The sequence below is a fragment of the Schizosaccharomyces cryophilus genome, assembly GCF_000004155.1.
Source record: "Schizosaccharomyces cryophilus OY26 unplaced genomic scaffold supercont4.2, whole genome shotgun sequence".
Classification (NCBI taxonomy): domain Eukaryota; kingdom Fungi; phylum Ascomycota; class Schizosaccharomycetes; order Schizosaccharomycetales; family Schizosaccharomycetaceae; genus Schizosaccharomyces; species Schizosaccharomyces cryophilus.
The window spans coordinates 363177-383614 of NW_013185625.1; the positions used below are offsets into that span (position 1 = coordinate 363177).

Genomic DNA, 20438 nt, shown 5'->3' on the forward strand with positions numbered 1-20438 from the left:
TTAGCTCTGGCTTATGTTTTGAACGACAGATTCAATATTATCTATAGAAATTCATTAAAATAATATCCTATTATCGATTTCCTATAGTAGAAAGTCGGTGCATGTTTGGCCTTTACTACAATATCACCACAGAGTTCGTACTAAAAATCATGTCGAGGGAACTAAAGGCAATTCGGCGACAGGGTCTTACGCAGGACGAAAAAAAAGCATTTCGAGATTATTATTTTAGCCTTACGGAGAAGCCGACGCAGAAAGATCTTATTGACTGGTTCAAAGAACATTTTGGCCGAACTCTGGCTCAGTCAACAGTGTCAACTATTCTATCTCCTAAGCACGCATATTTAGACAGCCAGGACTTTATTCGAGGAGACCTTAAGCGTAATCGTACACCAAAATATCCGGCTTTAGAGTCAGCACTGTTCGAATGGCAGCAACAAGAGGAAAAGCGGTCTGGCACCGTTAGCTGCGATCAGTTACGGTTGGCTGCTTTGGATATTTGGAAAACAATTCCAGAGTATCAAAATATTCCAACTCCCTCATTCAGTAATGGCTGGCTAGAGAAGTTTAAGAGGAGGCACCCATTGTCAGAGTTTTATAAGGAACCTGATCCATTAATGGCTGATGTAATTAATACCAACAAGATCTCAGTCCAAGAAGTGGCTAAGCATTATTCTCCGAGTGACATTTTTGTTATGGACGAGGGTAGTCTCTTTTGGAAGCTCACTCCTCAAAAGTTCATCTCTATCGAAAACGTCTTAGGCATCCAGCGTTACCGAGCTAGGTTCACAATAACTTTATGTTGCAATGCTGATGCTTCCGAGCGTTTACCGCTTTGGGTTGTTGGCTATTCAAAACGTCCGAAAGCTTTTCGAAATCCGAACGTTTATCCAGAGGCTATGAATGTGCAATGGCGATCAAATGGTACAGCTTGGGTCACTAATTCTCTCATGGAAGAATGGCTACGCTGGTTTGATGAAAAAATGAAAGGTCGCAAAGTCTTACTTTTTCTTGATAATCTTTCCCCTCATGAATGTGCTTTAGAAGCTATCAGAAATGCTAACCACAGCTTGAAGCATGTTAAAGTAGCATTTTTACCATCCGAATCTAGTAATATTACCCATCCATTTGATTGTGGGATAATGGAGGCATTCAAAACACACTATCGTCTACGGTGGGCCAGATACATGTATAGTGAAATGGAAGCAAAAAAAGATCCTCTTAGAACAATTACTGTTTATAAAGCTCTTCAGTGGATTATAGAAGCTTGGCATGTGGATATTTCAAAGGAAGATCTTATCACCTGTTTCCAGCGTTCAGGCATTTTTGTAGCTAATGGCAAGCCTAAGCGAATCATTCCTTATAGTCTCATTGCTGAAATAGAAAATATTTTACCAAGGATCTGCCCTCCGCCAATGTGCTCAATCGAGGAGTTTGTAATGCCAGCTGAGGAAGAGGTCGTCGACAGTAAAGAGGATGTCGTTAATCAGGTAGCCTCGCAATTTTTACCTGAAAGAGATCAGGAAACAGATGAAGAGGAAGAAAGTGGTATTTATGTGTCCCCAAACGAGGCTCTGTCCGCTTTGAATACATTTATGCAATATTATACTCAACAGTCAAATGAGGACGGAAACATTATCCCTACACTTCTTCGTTTTAGAAGACAATTGCAAGGCTTAGCTAATCATAGTCAAACCTATTAGATGCATTACACTTTACCATATGTCATTTTATGGTCGCTTCTTCCCTTTGCTTCCGTTCATGATTCATCCCTGTTAGTGTAACGAATATAAAGATTTTATGGTTTATCAAGTGTCTCTATGAAGTTATGTATTACGAGTAGTTTATTAATTATTGAGAAAAAATATATAAACACTTCATCTATCTGCTAGAAGCTTAAAGTTTCAAGCAAATGCTTAAACGTGTAGAATGAATATATAAAATATAATTTATGTCATATACAGAATTCATCAATATCAAGAGCCAGAGAAGAACCTGATTGCTCACATTACTCTTTTTATGGCAAGTAGTACAAGTGAGCTTTTTGTCTGTGGGGAACAAAAAAGTGAATTTGGAAGGTAGGGCAGGTGGGAGCCAAAATCTTTATGTTCTTCAAATACTATAGTTAATTAAAAGTATCTTGCTCATAATGGACGAGTACATGTTAACGATAGATAAATAAAGCATCTCCTAGCTTTGAAATCATTTCGTTTATGACTTTAGGAGACTTTTTGAAGTTAATACACAATTCATCAAAGTGATGTGTCCCGTCAAGCATATTGAGTAGTCTTTCCTCTTCGAGTGTTATTTTTTTATGAGTATTCTTACGCTCAAGATAAGGATATTTATGAACACGGTATATGAGCCCTTTAATGGTGCCAAAAGAAATTAACCTGCGAACATCTAATCCACGGAAAACTTCACGGTTCTCGTTCATCCAGTCTTTAACGCGAAGACCTTGTCTAAGGGAACAGTATAGCCTAAATATAGTAGCAAAAGTCACGTTTTTTGAAGATGAACCTTGAAAAGAAACATAAGAAACGCACTCCTCTTGGAAAACAGGATCTTGCAACAAGTCCGCCGCATTCGTAGTCATGGCATATATGTTATGAAATTGAAAAATGTCAGCAATGATAAGACATCCATAGTAAAGAAAATGCTCCATGCATCTCAGACAACTGCTGTAATCAACATTTGCTAATTCTGCTATTCTTTGGACTGAGTTAATTCCATTAATAAAAGGATATACTTTTTGTACAGTCATATCCCAATTTTTATCCATAAGTAAATCCAATTGAGCAGTCAAAATAGGGACATGAAAACCCTTAACAGCTGGAGGTGAAGGAAAGCTAGGAAATAGTTTGATATTGATAGAGTTTTGATCATCCAACTGAATCATACATTCACAAAAGTTATTCATGTCTTCGAAAATTTCCTCAATGATACTGAATATGACTGAACGTTTTTTTGCATCGGAGATATAATGGCTTTGCTTTTCAAGGACCTCCAAGTTACGTGCCAGTCGTTTCACCAACGGTATATAGCATGCCGAGTCCTCTTCTTCGTGAAAGACCATGCACATGTTAAAAATAAGTGTATTCCTTTCGTATATACTTCCTAGAATTGAAATAGGGTGACCAATCACTTGGTAATGGTTTGTACAAACAGTAATAGTCTTGTTGCAAAGTTCGCGTTTGGGAATGACATAGTCAGATATATTTTCAAAAGGAATTAATAGGCTTTTTCCACCATCTTGATAAGAGACAGAACCAGATGGAGCTTCACAGGCGACCACGGGTCCTTGAAGAGGATCAAAAATTGCAAAAAAAATAGCTAGTAATCTTGGAGGAAAACGATCAGCCTGGTCAAACCATCCTTCCTCTGAATACTCCATGAAAGAATAGGTAATTACTGAGAAAGTCCGATTTTATTTGAAGCTGTTGAACGTACTTGTTTATTGCGTAAATACGTATTTGAAAGAAGTTGTATTAGGTATGGGAGAAGCATAGGTCAAAAGAAACGATGCGACATTGTTCTTGACCAGGGTTCCAAAATACTTTTAAAGATATGCATGTATATATGTAAAGATTGAAAATACAAGTTTATAACCAAAATAGGACGAAGCACAGTTCCAAGTACATTCTCAACTGACAGAGACCAAGGGACATGAGAATGCGTTATGCGGTTCCAATTAAAACGAAAAAAAAAACAATCAATCAATAAATAAATATAAGGGTCTTACATAAGGCTTATTCTCAATGGAAGTGGTAACTTCAATCATGATTCAAAGTGTGTATGAACGAATACAGCACATAAAACATTGTTCGTACTGATGGAAACCATACCTTCCACTATTTAGTGTATGCATAGGATAAATGGAGCTATCAATAGAAAAATTGGTATGCGAAAAGCTGGAAAACAGTGTGCGCAAGCTTTTTTTGATTCCTTCCCTTTTTCCTACAATTTAACGTTTACTTTTCTATCCTTATAAGTAAGTGAAACAATCCATTTCTGCTTATTGAATGAAACTCTAGGTTGATTTTACCGAATTTTATTTTATTGTATTTTTCTTTTGGAGAAGTTTGTTTATTATTGTAGTCATTTCGTCAACGCTAACCTTACGAACTTAAAATTTAAAATTCTTTCAGTGACGAAGTGCGAAATTTATTCGGATAGGACTCGGCGTTTCCAAGTCATCACCTTGCAAGAAAACTCTCAACCATTGATATGCTAAAATATAACAATTCCCATTGCTAAGAATGTGTGATGAAGATCTCCTTCTTTTTCTCTAGTCCAAGGACTTTTTTCAAGTCTCTTTCCCAAGTATCATTTTTCTTTCTCTTAATTGTCATATTTGAAGCCACCGTCATTATATCTTTTGAATCTTATGTTTTCGGTCACTTTCATGATTTTCCTGATTTAAAATCCATATACTCCAATTCACTGTCTGTCAGTCTTACATTATTGCTGCTTTCTACGGTATTCTTACTATACATGACACTAGAAGCCCTACAGACAAAAAACACAGTTCAGGTAAGAGGGGGATTGTCAATTGTCAGGAATCGTGATATTCCTTGATGAACGGATGGTTGATGGAAACTGGTTCATGGGCGGTTAACTAACCGATTTAGGTCGCGGCTTTGTGTTGCTTTCATATCGACATTTTTCTAATTTCAATTATTCAAATTAGTCAGATCTATCATATTTACAGTTTTGCTCTTTGCAAAAATAATAGTGAAAAGGCAGATCCGATGAAATTTTACATAAGCGCATTTGTTCATCATTATTCGAAACTAAACTATATTTTAAAGCTTCCCTCAGAAGTTAAACCGTTCTTCGGCTCTTTGCCTGCCATCATTTGCGTTGCTGGTATCATCTTGAGTTATCTCGCCTATAAAATCAATCGAGAAAATGGATGGATTATATACCAAAAGATTGGACCCGACTTTCGTATGCGGCGACGCTATATGATGTATCGAGTTTTTATAACACTCATTAAGTTTGATTTTTATTTTTGTGAGTAGTTTTCGAAGCCATAACAATCAACTAATAACTTGTGATATAGTGCTTGGAACCTCCATTCAATATACCATGATTATTTCGGAAATCAACACTTGCGAGCTTATTCTAACCGTTCTTGTTATTCCCCTTACCATTGCTGTATTAATGTTAGCTCTATACGGTGTTATCCATGAATCACGAATCGCCATTTACTTTTCTGAGTTTATGTTCTTCTTGAATATTGCTTATATTCTCTTCAAGATAATCCGAATGTATTTGCCTGCTGAAATACAAAGGTACACTGATTCTTGTAGAGAAATTGTTACTGCTTTTTCTGTACTTACTTTAGTCTCGTTGCTTTCTACCATGATTGTTGGATTCTCTTGTTGCAGTAACTTTTATAAGGGTTTGAGAAACTACTGTACGATTCATTAATTTTTTGTTTTATAAATTTATTAACCAATTATCTAGTGATATACTTGGAGAAAAAGAAAAAGCAAGACGCAGGATCCGCGTATTCCCCTAATTCTCGAATGACGCTTGATGATTAATGTTTTATTTTCTTGGTTATTTCTGTCGCGCTCGTTCACACAATCGTTATTATTTCTTTTATGAGGTTTATTTATTCGTTGCATTTATTTTGTTTTGTTTTGTTTTATTTTTCTTTTTAATCGTTTTTTTCTTTGATTATTTATTCGATATTTAGTTTGACGTTTTATTTTTCTTCCTTAATAATACAAATTGTTATTCTCAAAAACTATACTTCAGCAAAAGAATTCAAATTCAGCGGAATAGTGAAGGGCAGGTTTGTAGATGGAGTATTATTTAGCAATTTGACAGGTACTGCCATATCCACTTCTTCTTTATTTTCGTTTTTTTCGTCGTGGATGTCAAACTCATCTTCCGGTTCATCATACTCTATATTTTCTTCAAGTTCCTGAAAATCCGGAGCAAATGCACTCCAGCTTTCTTTCTGCTCAACCGACCACATATGAATGGTTCCTGTGTCCAGACCGACTGCTATTATACAGGGAAACACTGGATGCCAATCCACATCCACAAGCTCTTCTTTTGGGCCTTCCAGAATTTTGACAAGCGAACCCATACCTCGTTCCCATACATAAATGGCATGAGCCATTTGATACGTAGTTGCTAATACATATTCACCGGTAGGACTGAACGCGCAAGAGTTCCACTGTAAACGATTTACCACATCTTGGAACTTATGCTCCACTTCAGGACTTTCCAAATCTTGTATGTTTATTGTACGTATTACACGATCTGTTGAGTTCATAATGAGGTACCTTTTGCAAAAGCTCAATCGCAATTGCTTGATATTTTGAGACGTTATTCGATTAGAGCTTTTTATACGAACAGGGTTAATTTCAATGACATGTAGCCAACCCTTTGACGTCCCAGAAAAAATATAATTTCCGGATGGATGAAACAAACAAATCAGAGTTACGTGTTTAGAATTTCCTCTTCTGTCTGTCACAAACTCAGGTCCTTCAGGATTTGTAGGAAGTGGAGTGAATTGAGGTATGCCATCTTTTATCTCAACAAGAAAAGGAGAACCTTCCAAAATAGAAGCAACAAACATATTTAAATTTGTGGGATGTAATTCAGCTGTCCAGACTGGCGCGGGCATTCTCAGTACATACCTGATAGACCCATCATGCAAATCCCAAAGTATGCACTTCCAATCTCGAGCCGCGGATAGTACAAATCTTCCACAATTTGACCAACAAACTGACTGTACTGCTCTGGTATGACCTGTGAGAATTCGAGCTACTGAAGACGTTGATACATCCCAGATCACGACCAGTCCATTTACGAGTCCTGCGGCTAAAACGTTTCCAATTTTGTTAAATCTAATACTCGTAGCATGCCCGTAACGTAGGCTTCCTGTGAGTGTTTCCGGATAATCAGGAATAGAGAAAGGGTCAACTAGTTCCAAATTCATAGTTTCCTAGAAAACGTAGAAACGTGAATCCCCAATAAATATAACACTATTACAATCCAAATAGAATTGTCTACTATATTAGCGCACAAAGCGACCTTTTCAACAACAACAAAAAAAAAAAAAATCCAGTACAACAGAAATCGCTCTAAATGTAGGCGAGTCCCTTTTTTTCTACATTTAGTTGATTTTAATGAGAAATATCATCAAAACAAATTAAATGCGTTGAAATATTCTCGAAATCGAGAGCTATTCGTTTTCCTTACGAAAAGGAATCGTCGTGTGCAAATAGAAGCCGAAGTCGAAAGTTTCTAGATCGTTGATTCAACGGCTTTTTTTATTAGTTTTATTGAAATTAAACAATATAAGTGTAAGTTATTAATATCTCAAACGGTCCTTTCCACCTGCATGTCAGGTCTGCAGGTTTTGTGGATGAAAAACGAAAAACAAATACATGCAGAGCATCTTAATTGCCATAAAATAAGATGAAATAGTAAATGTTTCAAAAGACTTAGTGTTTACAATTGGTGTACTACCTTTTTTTTTACTTGTCGAAGAATCTTACTTCAACTAATAAGCTAGGAAATGAATAGATTGCAAAAAGCCTTCAATTATTCATGAAAATTTATTTGTTTTATCATAAGAAGAACAATCGATTGTATATAGCAGGTAAATTACTACTGAGAGATCTATCATAACGATTTCTACATAGTTTCTTCATTGAGTGAACGAATTTCTCAGAATGGCAAGTCTCTCTTTTTTCTCTACCCTATCTGGGATTGCAGAAAATGCCAAACAAATTGCTAAAAATTCCAATATAAATTTTGAAGATCATGAACTTTCTCACGTGGATTTGGTACGATTACTGGAATCAAACTCAGAGACAGGAAAATCCGAAGCTTTGCACTTTATTATTGTCCAAATGATGCATGGAGAAGATGTTTCGGTGTATTTTCCTGATGTTGTCAAGTTAGTCGTTTCTGAGAACCCAGAGATACGAAGACTTGTGCATATATACCTTACACACTATGCAGAATTTAATCCTGATCTGGCTTTGCTTTGTGTAAATACAATCCAAAAAACACTTTATGATAAGAATCCTCTGGTACGTGCCACAGCTATCCGCGTTATGAGTAGCATCCGAGTGCCTGCCATTAATGGAATCGTTCTTTTAGGAATCCAGCAATGTATGAATGACTCTTCTCCTTTAGTTCGTCAAGGAGCCGCGCTTGCCATTTTAAAATGTTACTCTCTTGATCCTTCCTATTATGACCAACTAGTTGAATGTATTCGTCTCTTGTTATTAGACAGCCATCCTCTCGTTGTTCCAGTTGCGTTAGCGGCGTTTGAAGAGGTATGCCCTGACAACTTCGCGATATTTCATCCTGCGTTTCGGAGAATCTGCATTCTCTTTAGTCAGTTTAGTGACTGGGATAAAACTGTGACATTAAAAACCATGATTCGTTATGCTAGGCTAAATTTACCGAAACCTGAATCATCAAGTACAATTCACAAGGACTTAAAACTTTTATTGGAATCTGTTGATTATTGCTTTTATTCGTTGTTACCTAGCACAGTTTTGGCTGGTTGTCGTGCATATTATTATTTGGCTCCAACGAACGAACTGCATACAATTGTCAAACCTTTGCTCCAGCTTCTCTCTGAAAAATTAACCATTCGATTCACTACGCTATTGTACATTAGACATATTACTTTTTCAAAGCCGGTACGTTGTTGATAATCCGTCAACATGAAGACTAACTAATGAATAGGAACTTTTTAAGGGTTATCTCAATTCTTTCTTTTTATTTGGATCTGATGATGAGAAAACTTCTGTTTTGAAACTACAAGTCATTTCACATTTATTGGATCCAGAGAATGCGAATCGTGTCCTTCCTGAACTTTTTCACTACGTATTTAAACATCCCATTTCAAAGGTAGCATCTACTGCTGTTCGAACTATAGGTCACTTCGCAAAAAATGCTCGTTCTATGACTCCATTGTGTTTAAATTCTCTATTGCGAATGCTGAAATCCGAAAACGATCTGATTGTTACTGAAGCGGCCTCTTCGCTACGAATCCTAATTCACAACGATCCTCAGGAAACGTATCTACAGTACTTGGCCTCGATTTATGAAAAATTTCACGTGCCTTTAGCAAAGGCTGTAACCTTATGGCTAATTTCCGAACATCTACAGGAAACGATTCATGTCGCTCCCGATTTACTTCGTATTGCTGTTAAAACATTTGCGAATGAAAACTTGGAAGTAAAATATCAGATTCTGGATTTAGCAGTCAAGCTTTACGTTGCAACCTTGTCGTCAGAGCAAGAAAATGAAGATTCAAATCCTGCCTTTTTGCTATACAAATACGTTTTGTCTATCATTCATTTTGACATGAGCTATGATCTCCGAGATCGTGCTCGATACTACAAGTCTCTTACAAGTGCACCTTTAACAGACTTTACTCGTAGAATTCTTTTGTCAAGCAAGCAATTGGTTGACTCGACTAAAGAAACTAGTCAAAGCTATTGTTTGGGAACCACTAGTCTTTGTTTAGAAGATTATGTACAGGGTTACGTGCCGATTCCAGAATGGGCTGATGTATCTATTCTACCACAGGATGATGTCCGTGACACTGAGATGAACATTAACACAATAAGTAGCGCTGGGCCATTTTCATTTCAAAATACAGACAATGTTAAATCTCTTTCTTCTGAGACATTTACAGAAGCAAACCCTTATTTGACGTCTGCTGTCAAACCAAGATTCGTTGGTCAGCAATCCTTAGAAGAATTCTACAAAAGCGATGAAAGTAGTGATTCTGAAGAGTATGAGGAAGAGGAATCAACTTCGGAGGAAGTCACAGAAGAATCTGAAGAGGAAGAGAACGGCGACGATAATGATGGTAGTGATGATGATTATGAAAATGAAAGTGAAGAGTCACCAAAGAAAGAAGAAACAGAAACAGATAAAACTGAGGAGTATTCTACTACAGGGAATGCAAACACAGAAAGCAGTATTCTTTCTACTGAGAGCATTGTAGATAAATCGGTCATTTCTGCTGAGCAGAATCTTTGGCGTTCTGAATAATCTTATGTATACCCAAAATATATAAAGCGGAAGTTTTATTTGAAAAATTATTAATAGGCATAGACGTTAATGAGCTAGATGGAAAAGAGATGGGAAGCATCATGTTTCTAAACCGTCGGAAAAGATAGGATAAACTACCAAGAAGCTTTTCTGCAAGATGTTAAAAAATAATAATAAGCGGTTGCAAAATTCAAACAAGAGACATACCGTACACCAGGTAATTCATTTGCTCTAGCTTTTAAGCGGAAGGCAAACTAAAAAATTCACGTTAGTACATTAAAGAACAAATATCATTTATTCACTTTCGACATACTCTTGCAAGCTGGAATGCACGAAAAACACCACGACCTCTGCCAGTAGCGATGCAACGATTCTTGATTTTGGTAGGATGTGAGTTTTCTGGAAGACCTTCAATTCTCTTCTTGGCTTCTAATCGAACTCGTAGAGGCAACTCAGGATTTCTGTAGATATAAAGATTGCTTTGACGCTCAACTTCATGTTTCGCAAAAAGGTTTCTGCAAAGGAAGTCTCGATACGCCTTGTGTTTTAAGCGGCCAACGAATTGCATTTTTCTTTATGAGGCGCTAAAGGAATAAGTTAGATGGTAAAAACCAGGCCGTAAATAAAGTCTGGAAAATACGAAGGTAAATCGTATTTTTAGAGGTTCGTTAATGCTTTTAAGACAATATAAGACAAACGAGTAGTAATGTGTCAGTAATTATAGTACTAAGGAGTATGTTTTTTAATATTCTAGTATTAGCTTTCTTTGGAAATAGTTGAGCATGATTGAAATGAATGAGAAAAAAGGAAAACAAGATAAATATAGATAATATAGACGAAGTATTAGAAAGCGCTGATACACTACTGGCCCATGAACATTATAATTAGTGGGCCTTAAGAAACTGGTCCACTGTTACAGTAATTCATACAATCAAGCTAGAAAACAATTGTATGGTTTCCATTCACAAAAAACCATTTCTTGGACTCAGTCACACCTGAAGGAAACACAGTGCGGAGGGTAGTGATAAACAGTAGCTAGTTTTGAATGAACCAGCATAGTAATAGCTTTATGAACATTGTAAAGAACTTTATATATAGTTGCATTTCCGTGAAAAATCCAGCTCTCTCAAATTTACTTTCTGCTTAACATTTAAAGAGCGTTATTTTGACGGAACCAAACATGAGAGCTCTTCAAGTAAACCTTTTAGGAACAGTAGGTTTGAGTAGGTAGATGTACATCGAATGAAATATATATAATCCAAACTGAGTGAGACGAGGCGAAACTTTTACAACTTCACATTAACTGATAGTTCAACGTTCACACGATGATCAAGTACTTTTCTTGGGTGAAGCAAAGTCACTTTCCAAAGCATATATGTAAACATTCCCGTTAGCTTCATCTTGAGCACAAGTAGCAACAGAAAGTAAAGATGCATCAAAATTAAAGGCAACACTAGAAACGTTTGTTTTAGAGGGATAAAGAACTCGGAGTCGCTTACGCACTTGAATGTCCCAAAAAGCCACAGATCCATCGCCGCCAGCCGTAGCAAGAGTTTGGTGGATAGGATGAAAAGCAAGAGAGTTCACAGGATATACAATGTCATGCTGCTGCTGAATTTGACGGTGGCATTTAAATGTAAAGTTCTTGATCTGCCACTCAGGACTTGGATTGAGATACTCTACAGACGTCCTTCCTTCAATACTTGAGGACACAAACCCTTCTGCACCTGGGAGACAGCAAACATCTCTAGTCATGTACTTAAAGGTTGATGGTTTTCTTTGAAAAGGCATCTTTAGATTACGAATATCATAAACCAAATTCTCTCTCTCTGTGCATCCAAAGACCAGAATATTAAAAGCTGAACTAGCAGCTAGGATCTTTTTTTCAATAAACCTTTTATCTATGGCATTCTTTTGTCGAGCATCCCATAACTGAAAAGATTGGTCCCAAGAGCCTGTCACGAAGCAATCTATTTTCAATACATGATTAGCAGGACTAGCACAGAAAATCTACAGGACATTTTCATACCAGATTCTTGAATATTAGCCGTACAAGAGACACCCTTTCCATGCTTGCCAATGACTAAATGAGTTCCAGATGGAATGTCTACTAAATGCACAAGTCCCTCAAGACTTCCAGCAAAAGCTGTTGTCGCATTCAAATATCCAACGGTCAGGACTGGATTAGAGACAGGATAACTCTGTAAGCAATGCTGTTCTTCTGTCGCCTTTACTAATTTTAGGCCATTGTCCCAGGAGCCTATAAGCAAGTGATCCTTCTCTACAGGGGAAAATTTTATACTTGATATTCCATCTTTAAAGTCATTTAGCCGTGTCAATATAGATGGCATGCCCAATGAGTCCCGTGTAGGTCTAAGCTACTCTTGGAGATAATGCGGTGAATACATGCATTGTAATAAGGGTGGCAGTCATACAGAATCACCTTTTCACATATTTTTGATTGTTGCTTGGTTTCTCTTACAATTTGTTCTTTTTCAAACTTAACTTTTATTCTTAACGGACATCGATGACAAAATGAGTGATGGATATACAAGAATTCTTATTAGTATCAAAAAACAACCAAACCCTGAAAATTATGAGGATCAGTGGTAATTTAAAACAAAAATAGTAATAATTTAAATAAGCAAACAACCTGATCCATCTTGGATTTTTGTTGAAACTATGCAAAACATAAAAGAAGAATTCATAAACTATGAGGACGAGGACCAATTGTGTAGTTATCAGCATCATAATAATTTAGCAGAGTTACACAAGACAAAAAAAGACTAAACAAAAAATAATCCAAGGACCTTTTTATGAATGAAAGAAAATAAAAGAGAAGCAACTGTATACCCAATATTTTAATATCCGACCTTGAATTCGCCGGGTTTGGCAACGACATTAGGCTCCAGTTTTTGACGCTCAACAGTTCGGATCAAGACCTGTTTTAAGATTTCAACAGCTTCAGCCGTGATTTGAATATGGAAAACCACACGGGGTCCCATCAAAACGATACCAGCCTTCTTGGCTTCGTCAACAAGGATAGCTACGTTTACGTTGGAAAGGATAGCAATGTTGGTTTCAGGAGCAACTTCAAACTCAACACCCAATGATTCAGCATACTTGGCGAAATCTTGACAGTATTGATGAACACGAGTGAGTAAGGGGAAATTGCGTTCAATAGAATACAAACCAGCAGCAGCCAACATACCAGATTGACGCATACCACCACCGTAAGCTTTGCGGAACCAATTGGCCTTGTTGATGAAAGCCTTAGGTCCAACAATTACACTGCCAACGGGAGCACCGAGACCTTTGCTCAAGCAAAGACTGATGGTATCAAAATGAGAACTATACTCTTCAATCGAAACGCCAGTAGCAGCGGAAGCGTCCCACAAACGAGCACCGTCACAGTGGAGAGGGATGTTGTAGGACTTGGCAAGGGCAGAAATACGAGCAACTTCTTCGATAGGGATTACAACACCTTTGATTGTATTTTCCAAGCAAATTAAGCCAGTAGGAGCAAAATGGATATCGTCTCCGACAATCAATTTGCTTTCGACTTCCTCCGCGGTGATGTACTTTCCATTTTTAGGAGCGATAGGACGAACAATAGATTGAGTAAAAAGTCCAATAGCTCCTGCTTCCCAATTATAAATATGAGCACGATCATCACAAACGATGCTGTGAGGAGGCTGATGCAGGTGCGTGCGGATACACAGTTGGTTTCCTTGAGTACCAGAAGTGACAAACAGACCAGCTTCTTTTCCACTCATTTTAGCTACAAATTCTTCCAATTTTTTAGTATCATCATCTTCTTCATATACGCAGTCACCGTCGGTGGCTTCGTACATGACTTGGCGCATTTCATCCGAGGGAACTGTTAAAGTATCACTGCGGAAATCATTCCAAGGACGATACTTCCTTTCACTGTATCCACTGGTAGAAGCCTTGGGAGGAGTCATACTTGTTGAAGTGATAGATCCGTTCATTTCTAGAAATCAATAAAGTCGACAAATTATATCCCTCTTTTTCTGGGTCAATTAAAAAATTTTTTACTACAATAAAATTTGTAGGTGAGAACGAGACTGTTGAAGCCAAATACAGATGTGAATCCCTAAAAAATTATCCAAAAAAAAGTTTTGCGGTTGAAGCAACTTTTACGTTCTAGGGAAATTGGTATATGGTATGGTTGGGATCGGGAAGAACGAACCGAAGGCTCTGATCTGATAATAACGATACCGCGAACAAGTTTCAAAGGATTTCCAATTTCAGATAGGAAATTCCAATGTGCAATTGCAATGAGATTATTCACTTACCGAGTCCACAGAAGAGGAATCTCCGATACTTTTGTTTGCTAGTGTTGTGTTCTCTGAGGGTTATTTAACCGCTGAATTGAAATTTTCTCTCATTACTAATACTAGTAAATTTTAAGGAACAATAATAATCCTATCAAGGTTTTTTTGCTCTTTCTATTCTACTAAGAGGTAAATCAAGCCCAGCAACATTCGAGAAGAATTTCTCGCTTGGGTCTCCTAGATGCGCTATATGATTGAAATACTGTTTCTAATTCTCGACTCGGATGGATTTGATAATCAAGAGGTGAAAGGAAGAGCAAAGCTGCAACATGGACCAACCACGGAAAAAATTTCCACTGACTATATGTAAACGAGCTAACGAATGAATGAACCAAAAAAAAAAGAAAAAGAAAAAAATTTGTACCAAAACCGAAAAGAAATAAAAAACTAAAGCTTAACAGGTTTGTATAATCCATAAAACCTATACTTATGCATCTTGGGGTCATAGCTCAGTGGTAGAGTGAGGGATTGCAGCTCCCCAGGTCACTGGTTCAAATCCGGTTGGCCCCTTGATTTTTTTTCCACTTTGCTAGTGGAAACTGTTTTAATTGATTTTTTATCTTTGTATTTTATTTGCCTTGCCATGATGTTTAAATTCCTTAATAATGATACTCTCAAGTGCTGCAGAGTTCGACGTACAGCGTTCTTTTGTAAACAAACATAAACGCCTTCATCTCGCAACTTGAAAGCGAAGTAAATTTTGTCTCAAATCAAATCATGTCTTGCTTCTTCCTGCGATTGTTTCTTTAAAAACAAGAGGCTCCTTGATGCGGGTTTCTATTCTTTTCTTTAGTTCTTTGTTTGTTTACTTCTGTTTTCGTTAGTGTTGTATTATGCTTCGGTATACCATGTAGTATAGCATACCGAACTCGCTATTCGAGAGCACAGCAAAACAAACCACCAAAACTTAACCACGTACTTTCGGCATAGCAAGAGAAAAAGCAGTTTTTCAGCTCATTGAGGCATTGACACTAGGCAACTCCATGTCTTTATTTATTTTATTTTTGTAATTTTTTGGATAGGAATCCTCATAAAGAAAAAACTGTGTGTTTACACTGATATCGTTAAATTGTAGAAGGCAATACGCGTCAAAATGTCTTCTGCAACCGTTCCAGCTCCGTTTGTGGTGGAGCAAATGCATCCCATCATTGTTCCTTCCTATGCAGGGTGGTTTGACATGTCTAAAATTCACGATATTGAACGAAAATCCAATCCCGAGTTTTTTAACGGGAAATCACCCTTAAAGAACCCAAGTGTGTATAAAGAATATAGAGATTTTATGATTAACACTTACCGTTTGGAGCCCACTGAGTATTTGACTGTCACTGCTTGTCGGCGAAATCTAGTTGGTGACGTGTGTGCCATTATTCGCGTTCATGCATTTTTAGAGCAATGGGGTCTCATCAATTACCAAGTCGATCCAGAAACAAGACCTCCCTTTCGACTCCCTCCCGTCTCTGGTCATGTGCAAGCGATCAACAACACGCCAATTCTAACACAGGAAATACTCTCTCAACATGCACCCAAAAAAAGCGAAAACGAGAAACCTACGCCTGATTTTCTAAAAGTAGAAGAACGCGTCTACGATGCAAGAGAGGGGAAACTGGAAGTAAAAGATGCTTCACTGGAGAACGATCCACAATCCGCTCTGCTTCTCCACAAGACTTGCTACTCTTGCGGTGTTGATTGCTCGCAAGCATGGTACCATAATCTGAAAAATAAAGAGTACACTATCTGCCCTCATTGTTATCATCAGGGCCGTTTCGCAAACACTTATACCTCCTCTGACTTTTTGTTTATGGAAGGTGTCACTTTCGCCCATGATCGAGACGCACCATGGACCGAGCAGGAAACGCTGTTGTTACTAGAGGGAATTGAAGAATACGATGATGATTGGAACCAAATTGCTCTTCATGTCGGTACTCGTACAAAGGAGCAATGTCTTGTTCATTTCTTACGGTTACCGATTGAGGATCCTTATAAGGAGGTTCAGCAGCCAGATTATGGTCCCTTTAAACATGGATTCTTACCATTTAAAGAAACCGAAAATCCCGTCTTGAGTACTTTAACCTTCTTAGCGTCTATCGTACAACAACAAAGCAAACAAAATCAATCCACAGATATTTCAACCGAGAAGTGTTCCGAAGCTTCCGAAACGAAAAATGAAGAAAGCGATCTACCCTCTTCAAATGCTTTAGAAACAGCTGCCCGAGCTGCATTAAATGCTGCGGGTGAAAAATCAAGGATCATAGCTTCTTGCGAGCGCAGACACTTACGTCGTCTAGTCTTCCTCCTAATTCAATCTCAGCTTGAAAAAGTTGAAATTAAAATGAAGGTTTTAGAAGAGCTGGAAAAGTTCAGCTCTTTGGAACTTTCTGAAATAGATGTTCGTGCTAAAAAGCTGATCCTTGAACGGCTTTCAACCAAGAAAATGCTACTAGAATTTGATTCTAAATTAAGAGATGCCCGTAATATTGCTGGAGAGGAGGGGTTAAGAATCTTAGACGATATGATGAATACTGAACATGCAGAAGTGCCGCTTACCTTCGAATTGCCAGACACCGGAAATATCTCTCCTTTAAGTGCTGAAAATTTCGAAAAGTACCATGCCATTTCTTTGTAGTTATATAAATATCTTATTTAATTAAGCTTTTAATAAATCAAAATTTTAATTATGCCGGGCACTTTGTTGATTGGTTTTACCATGAAAAAATATTTAGAAATCATAAGTCATTCAATAAGTTATTCAATTAAGCATTATATATTACAATCATGCATTAGACTATTCTTTGGCCATTCATATCCAGTCATTTCCCAACTCGTTTTGTTTGGGTTTTTATAAGCAATAGGATGATTAGCGATATACTCAGTTGTAGGATAACCCGGGGGATCACATCCAATGTGCATATTGTCATTATCAGGATCCTGATAAATACGAATGTAATCAATGGACATGATAGCAGGAAATTGCAGGTCTCGGAAATAGTAATAAGCCCAGTTGTTTGATATACCAAGGTTAAAAACAATCGACATGGGTTCTTGGCTTATTTGTCGAGCCCCAACGTTACCGTTGGGACCAACAGCTTGTCCAAGCATTGACCAGGTGTTATTTGAACCTACAAACCATGACACATACCCGTCAGCTTCACCTGGTTTATAGTCAAAACCATAAGTCTGGAAGGCCTTTCCTTCGTACCAACTATTATTTAAAATAGTTATTCCAGATACTGCTTCTTGGAACGGCCCACCCACATAAGAATTCATGTGGGTTATGCTGTGATTATGGATTACCAAAAAATCATAATTTGGATAGTAATACATATCGAAAGGAGCAAATTGACTAGACTGGGAAGCGGAGCCAACGTCAAGCTCATCCTCCGGATGAAGCTTTTCAGTGGAACCTTCAAGCGCATCAATTTCTGGTGCGCCACGACCAACGCCAGGGCTAGGATGGTCTTCCCCAGCACATGTGCAGCTAGCCAATCTCTGTCCGGGTAAATACGATATACCATCCCATGATGACTGATTTGGTGTTATTCCCGCGTCACACTGGGAATAAGAATAAGGCCATACTCCATCTGTTGTGGCCATATAACCAGGACGAGCAAGGTTGCCAATTGTCCATAAACCAGGCCATAAACCAGCATGCTCACCAGAGCCTGCAAGAGATGCAGAGATCTCTATAATTCCTCCTTTCCAACAAAGTTTATTCCACGACTGCAACATACCGGATCGAAAATTCAAATTATGATTTCCAAAAGCATCCAACCGAATAGCCAATGTACCATTGACTGTAGTTATTGCATCTGGATCATACCATTCGAGGTCATTCGTCGCTGCATAATGCAAATCAGCAGCCTCCCAGAATTGGTCATCTCCAGCATAAAAGGTCCTACCAGGCTTATTAAACTCATCTGAAAATACAAGTTGATGGATTTTCCCATTCACATCAAGTCTGGTATGAGCCGATTCTGGTGTGTCAGGATCAACTAGGTTAGTTCGAGGAAAACGTAAATGACTGAATAGGTGATCAGTAATTTGGTCAGCCATAACAGGATCATAATCCTTTTTAGGAGAAATGTTTCCAGTATATGTCAAAGCTGGGAACACTATGAAAAGCAGGAAAATACCCAGAGCTAAAAGAACAAGTGATAATATATCGGCAAAGCGAGACCAACCCAAATATTTCTTCTCCTTACTGAAGCTGATAACTGATGACTTTGGATTATGAATATCGTCATCCTCCTCTTTAAAACGGTAAATCCAATTAAAGTCTAAGTGGCTGAATAAGGACGGATTAATGATACTTTGAGTGTATTCTGAACCTTTTAATCCTTCTCTGCTACTCGCAGAGGAAGTAGAGCCATTTTTTGGATTGGCGGAAAAAGCTGGATACCTACTTAATTCTTGTTGATGAAGGAGAGAGTGTGAAAGAGCTTCATTAGTTATAGGAGTCTCGCCAGAGTGAAGAAAGCTGTTTATATTGGGAAGAGGGGAAATATTTGAAGAGGAAGACGTGCGTTCAGAGATGTTGAAAGATGATGACCCAGAATTTGAAGGAGGATGATCGGGATTAAATGACCATAAGGGACTAATATAAACAGTTTCAGGTTCTTTAGGTAGCTTCGACGGTTCAGCGCTCATATTAAAGACAGCTCTAAGTAATAAAAAAAAAAGAAAGTACGGAGTTATAATCAAACGAAAGAACAAGTATGCAAGCTAGTGGATCAACCTAACTACAGGAAAAAGAAAGATTAGCAGTTAAATTGGAAATGAAGAGCAGTTTCTTAAATTGAACAATATCATAAGACACGCTACGTTAATAATGAACAAGGTCTGAAAATCTTCAGCCAACTCCGTGAAGCAATAAAGGTAATGGCGAATGAAGCAATTCTTCGATGTTCATGATATTTTTTTCAATCCTGAGACTATCCTTTACTCATCGACGTGTCATAACCTTGACGGTGGAAGGAAAGATACCAAAGGCATTGCATTCGAATTAAGTCATTTTCGGTCTTTGTTAAGTCATAAACGTTTCATCTTGAGAGCTCAGTAAAGGAAGCCTATTGATTATTAGGAGACTTAGTTACCTGTTTTATAGCTCTCTGATATCGATCACTAAATTCTTGGTGCCCTACAAACTCATTGAGTTTATGGTTATCACCATCTAAAAAGGAACGATATGCAGATTCGAGCTTTTCGTTACTATTAATGTTAATTTCTTTTTTTCCGAGTAAACGATTAATTTGTAAAGTGCCGAGCATGGCTCTGTAATTGCAATATGCCCGGTAGCATAGGTAGAATCCTGGGACATTTGGAATTATGGGAATTAAGATAAACGGAATAGTTAGAGGAAGTCCAATAATATTAAGAATGAGATTATTCCTGTGCAACCGTCTCATCCCTTGGAGTTGGATTAATTCTTGGAATATCCTATTAGGTTCTAAAGAACTGGGTCGCTCAATCATAGTTGTAGAATGGAATTCACCATCGTCGAGTTTCTTAGCTGAAGAAAACGACTTTAAGAAGCTTTCTTCGTGTGGAGTTTGATGTAGAACACGATTTCCAATAGAAACTGTCTTTTGCTTAATGAAGCTTTTAGATTTGCTCCAAGCGTCCCAAGTATTGTAAATACGATTTACAACTCTGTCATGAATCGTAACCTTTTTCAAAAGTATTTCTGATGGATAACAATGAAAAAAGACCCTTTGCTTGGGCAAAGGAAGTGCAATGATTTTCATTGGTGATGTTTCAGCAAACTAAAGGATATTTGTTCTTTGTAGGGCAATTTATTATATAAAATACACAATTTGTTTTCTTTATTTAGTTGTTGCTGCCTCGAAGGATAAAGATTGTGGTAAGATCAATGTTCAAGAATTTCATGTCATTTTACCATGGAAAATATCAATAGGCCGATGTAAACAAAGTTCTTTTTTTCTGTATGGTTCTTTAATAAATATGCTTGACAATGAATCGGTTACTAATAACTTGACCTTTTACTATTTATGGAGTCTCAATCTGTTTTACAGG

The 20438-nt window shown here is 37.5% G+C and overlaps 11 protein-coding genes and 1 non-coding gene across 12 annotated transcripts; 5 read left to right on the forward strand and 7 right to left on the reverse strand.

The window, feature by feature from the left end:
* Positions 1-97: 97 nt before the first annotated feature.
* On the forward strand, positions 98-1916 carry SPOG_05273 (uncharacterized protein). The gene has a single exon (XM_013167479.1). The coding sequence runs from the start codon at positions 102-104 to the stop codon at positions 1698-1700; it is 1599 nt and encodes a 532-aa protein (XP_013022933.1). The 5' UTR covers positions 98-101; the 3' UTR covers positions 1701-1916.
* On the reverse strand, positions 1782-3540 carry SPOG_01694 (nitrogen permease regulator family protein). The gene has a single exon (XM_013166799.1). The coding sequence runs from the start codon at positions 3389-3391 to the stop codon at positions 2162-2164; it is 1230 nt and encodes a 409-aa protein (XP_013022253.1). The 5' UTR covers positions 3392-3540; the 3' UTR covers positions 1782-2161.
* Positions 3541-4189: 649 nt separating this feature from the next.
* Positions 4190-6358, forward strand: SPOG_01695 (uncharacterized protein). The gene is made up of 4 exons (XM_013166800.1): positions 4190-4530; positions 4629-5013; positions 5063-5419; positions 5470-6358. The coding sequence occupies exons 1-4, from the start codon at positions 4264-4266 to the stop codon at positions 5547-5549; spliced, it is 1089 nt and encodes a 362-aa protein (XP_013022254.1). The 5' UTR covers positions 4190-4263; the 3' UTR covers positions 5550-6358.
* SPOG_01696 (Set1C complex subunit Swd1) lies at positions 5711-7420 on the reverse strand. Its single transcript, XM_013166801.1, has one exon. It carries the CDS (start codon positions 6959-6961, stop codon positions 5756-5758), a length of 1206 nt encoding a protein of 401 aa, XP_013022255.1. The 5' UTR covers positions 6962-7420; the 3' UTR covers positions 5711-5755.
* SPOG_01697 (AP-3 adaptor complex subunit Apl6) lies at positions 7235-10290 on the forward strand. Its single transcript, XM_013166802.1, has 2 exons — positions 7235-8684; positions 8731-10290. Exons 1-2 carry the CDS (start codon positions 7701-7703, stop codon positions 10048-10050), a joined length of 2304 nt encoding a protein of 767 aa, XP_013022256.1. The 5' UTR covers positions 7235-7700; the 3' UTR covers positions 10051-10290.
* On the reverse strand, positions 9539-10742 carry SPOG_01698 (ribosomal protein subunit S14). Its single transcript, XM_013166803.1, has 3 exons — positions 10364-10742; positions 10258-10304; positions 9539-10200 (listed from the first exon to the last, which is right to left on the reverse strand). Exons 1-3 carry the CDS (start codon positions 10616-10618, stop codon positions 10185-10187), a joined length of 318 nt encoding a protein of 105 aa, XP_013022257.1. The 5' UTR covers positions 10619-10742; the 3' UTR covers positions 9539-10184.
* A 117-nt stretch (positions 10743-10859) lies between these two features.
* SPOG_01699 (mitotic spindle checkpoint protein Bub3) lies at positions 10860-12579 on the reverse strand. Its single transcript, XM_013166804.1, has 2 exons — positions 12080-12579; positions 10860-12020 (listed from the first exon to the last, which is right to left on the reverse strand). Exons 1-2 carry the CDS (start codon positions 12399-12401, stop codon positions 11380-11382), a joined length of 963 nt encoding a protein of 320 aa, XP_013022258.1. The 5' UTR covers positions 12402-12579; the 3' UTR covers positions 10860-11379.
* A 7-nt stretch (positions 12580-12586) lies between these two features.
* On the reverse strand, positions 12587-14427 carry SPOG_01700 (threonine aldolase). The gene has a single exon (XM_013166805.1). It carries the CDS (start codon positions 14040-14042, stop codon positions 12912-12914), a length of 1131 nt encoding a protein of 376 aa, XP_013022259.1. The 5' UTR covers positions 14043-14427; the 3' UTR covers positions 12587-12911.
* Positions 14428-14846: 419 nt separating this feature from the next.
* SPOG_16180 lies at positions 14847-14918 on the forward strand. The gene has a single exon. It is a non-coding gene; the product is annotated as a tRNA-Cys (tRNA).
* Positions 14919-15308: 390 nt separating this feature from the next.
* SPOG_01701 (SWI/SNF and RSC complex subunit Ssr2) lies at positions 15309-17092 on the forward strand. The gene has a single exon (XM_013166806.1). It carries the CDS (start codon positions 15502-15504, stop codon positions 17029-17031), a length of 1530 nt encoding a protein of 509 aa, XP_013022260.1. The 5' UTR covers positions 15309-15501; the 3' UTR covers positions 17032-17092.
* Positions 17093-17165: 73 nt separating this feature from the next.
* On the reverse strand, positions 17166-19052 carry SPOG_01702 (glucosidase; the record flags this gene model as incomplete). Its single annotated transcript, XM_013166807.1, has 1 exon — positions 17166-19052. The coding sequence occupies one exon, from the start codon at positions 19050-19052 to the stop codon at positions 17166-17168; it is 1887 nt and encodes a 628-aa protein (XP_013022261.1).
* Positions 19053-19471: 419 nt separating this feature from the next.
* Positions 19472-20149, reverse strand: SPOG_01703 (uncharacterized protein; the record flags this gene model as incomplete). Its single annotated transcript, XM_013166808.1, has 1 exon — positions 19472-20149. The coding sequence occupies one exon, from the start codon at positions 20147-20149 to the stop codon at positions 19472-19474; it is 678 nt and encodes a 225-aa protein (XP_013022262.1).
* Positions 20150-20438: the final 289 nt, after the last annotated feature.